The sequence below is a fragment of the Melanostigma gelatinosum genome (genome assembly GCF_949748355.1).
Source record: "Melanostigma gelatinosum genome assembly, chromosome: 6".
Lineage (NCBI taxonomy): Eukaryota > Metazoa > Chordata > Actinopteri > Perciformes > Zoarcidae > Melanostigma > Melanostigma gelatinosum.
Window position 1 is genome coordinate 9,415,442 of NC_136639.1, and position 2,859 is coordinate 9,418,300.

At 47.0% G+C, this 2,859-nt stretch overlaps 1 protein-coding gene across 1 annotated transcript; it reads right to left on the reverse strand.

The window, feature by feature from the left end:
* Nucleotides 1-321: 321 nt before the first annotated feature.
* On the reverse strand, nt 322-2,133 carry LOC306778159 (beta-crystallin B3-like; the record flags this gene model as incomplete). The annotated part of the gene is made up of 6 exons (XM_079269574.1): nt 322-583; nt 708-850; nt 1,031-1,163; nt 1,291-1,409; nt 1,744-1,844; nt 2,097-2,133. The coding sequence occupies 6 exons, from the start codon at nt 2,131-2,133 to the stop codon at nt 322-324; spliced, it is 795 nt and encodes a 264-aa protein (XP_079125700.1).
* Nucleotides 2,134-2,859: the final 726 nt, after the last annotated feature.

Genomic DNA, 2,859 nt, shown 5'->3' on the forward strand with positions numbered 1-2,859 from the left:
AGGCTTTGAGGCAGTAAAAGTGTCTCACACGACAGGCCTCATTATTTCCACATAGATGTCAAACTACTATCAGAGATGTAAAACTTCCTAAATGTTTAGTATCCAATTTAAAGCTATTCCCACTGTGACTTACAAGTGTAACATCAACCAAAAATAGGACCAATTCCAGGTCAAACAACTTTATTCGCCACTGAAACATACATGGCACTCCTCATTGGGCACAAGCATCGTTCGCCATGGTTAGGTTAAGGTAGAGGGCAGGCACTGTCGGCAGCGTGGGGGAGGCTGTGGGAAGGGGTGGTAGGCGTGTGAGGATCCTGCTCAGCTGGCCCCAGCTGTGGCAGGAGGGGCAGGAGGTGCTGGGGCAGGGTCAGGGTCAGGGCCGGGTCCGGGTCCTGGGCCAGGAGCCGGAGCCGGGTCAGGGACAGTGAAACAGCCCCTCTTGTGCCACTGCATGTCCCGCACACGTCGGACAGACTGGATCTGAGGTGTAGGGGCCTCCCAGTCGTTCCAGTGCTTGAAATCTCCTCTCTCGAAGATAAACTGCCGCCCCCTGTAGCCTGGGTACATGTAGCCGACCCATCTGGAGGAAAGGAAACCAGGCAAACTGTGACGCATGTCTCACGATGGGCTTTGAGTTGTGCAGGTAAATTAAACAAAATGAACACCAAAAAGAAATGGACGTAGGGGTGTAGGGAGGGTCTTACGTTCCGTTAAGAGCCTTGACACTTGCCACACGATCCTGAAAACCGTGGCCCCACAAACTGGGCAAATCATCATCAACAATCTCCATCTTTCTACCAGTGAATCCAGGGTTCTCATAGAGGTGTAACTTGTGTTCAGCACTGTCCTATAGAGGGGAAACCAGACACATGGACGCAAGTCTTTTAACTGTCTCTGGTATATGCCGACTACAATCATATATCGTGTGTAGAGAAGTAATGTGCGGGCAGCTCATAATTGAAACCCTGCACATTTATAGAGCTTTATGGCTGCAGTGTCAGTTTTGTATGGAGACTAGTCAACCCACCACTTTGAGTGGCCTTAGAGACAAGAGGGTGTAGCTGTTCTGACTGTTGGTCCAGGTGTCCCAGCGTGGATACTCGCCCTTCTCCAGAATAAACTGCTCCCCTGTGAAGCCATGCCGATCATAACCCGCCCAGCTGAGAGGAAAAAGAAGATGGAAATAAAAGATTAAATGTAGTTTACCTGACACTGATATCAAACATGACCAAGTTATCGAGGAAACAATTTTCTCGAGACATGAATTAAACGTTGAGCATTACTTACGGTCCCGTCTCAACTATCACAGACCCAACCTTCTCCAGTCCCTTCTCATTCACATCTTGACACTCGGCAGAAAACTCCGCCTTGCAGCCCTGGAAGTTCTCAAACTCAAACAGCAACACCTGGATGGAACCATAAAGGTGCATATTTACCAGCATGACAACAATACAGAGAGGAGTCAGGATCAGCTCAGTCCCCATTAAGTTTGTTTTGGAAAAAGTCCTTCATAAAGTGGCTCATATTGGTTATAAAGAAGACACATTGCGATAATACCTACTCTTACATACTGTAGAATCACTTGTATTCCGATGTCTTAACCAGGATACATAAGGAGACTTTTTTGGAGCGAGATTTATGACCAATAGTTGGATTCTGTGGTTGTGTTGGATCACTCCAGGTTTACAATCCTTCCCTGATGAAACCAGGTTTGCATCTCTCACATGATTGTTCCAGTACCTTATATGTGGCTCCAGCTCCACCCTGGCTCTTCCCAGCAGCCAGCTGCTCCGGGGCACTTTGCTGCTCTGCCGACATCCTCCTGATCCACTGCTCCTCCACTTTTTTGGCAGCAGCACACACGCAGAGAGAGCACCATCCATCACGCATGCATGTCCAAGCACACACACACAGTCACAGAAACGCACACAGGAGGAAAGCTCCATGTCACAGTTGCAGTTTATAACTCACCCTTGAATAAGAGGATAAAGTAGCAATAGTTTGCCGAAAAATTCTGTTATCATTGAATCGAGTGAATGATAGAAAATATTTAAAGCAGGTTCTATTACAATCCAATGATAAATCATCCAAACCTGGGTCTCCACTTGATGCAGCACCATCTAACTCCATTTCATTGGAATTATAACCGACTGTGTCCAGAGTGAGGATTTTACCTGGGTATGCCTGCTAGGAAGTGGTAGTGTCCCTCTTTTTCGTTGCCACTTGGTGTTCGGTGGGGTTGAGCCATTAGAGGGCAGGGACAGGGGGGGTATTTATAGTTTATTTATGGCCACAACAGCAGAAAAGGGGGAGCTGTTGATACAGCAAGTCTGTCGCTCACATTGTGTCCGTAACGCTGCCTCTCAATAGGCAGCTGTGTTGGCACACGCTGCCCTCCCTGTCCGCCTGGCTGCCAGTGAGCACTGTGTGCGGGCACCGGGAGAGAGAGCCAAGAGGATTCAGCAAAACGCTGCGGTCAGCACAAACACACACAAACACACACACACACACACACACTCTCTCTCTGGGACTACACCGGGTCTCAACCACACCAAACCTCACACTTTCCCCACAAATTTGAGTTTGTATTATCAGCAGGATCAGATACTTCCATTCACAGTTTTAACTTTGAAGCAAATCTGCAACAGTTGCATCAAAGAATCTTATCAAACTTGATTATATTCATGGCCCTTGCTTTACTAAATAAGACTTTAAAAAGATGTCATTTCAATCGACTCAAAGCTTGATTAAGGAGCGCAAAACACTTTAACATCCACAGAGCTAAACTTAGTTAGGAAAACACTAGACAGAGACCTGTAGCTCAAGTCAAGTACATTTTATTAAGAACGTATTCAC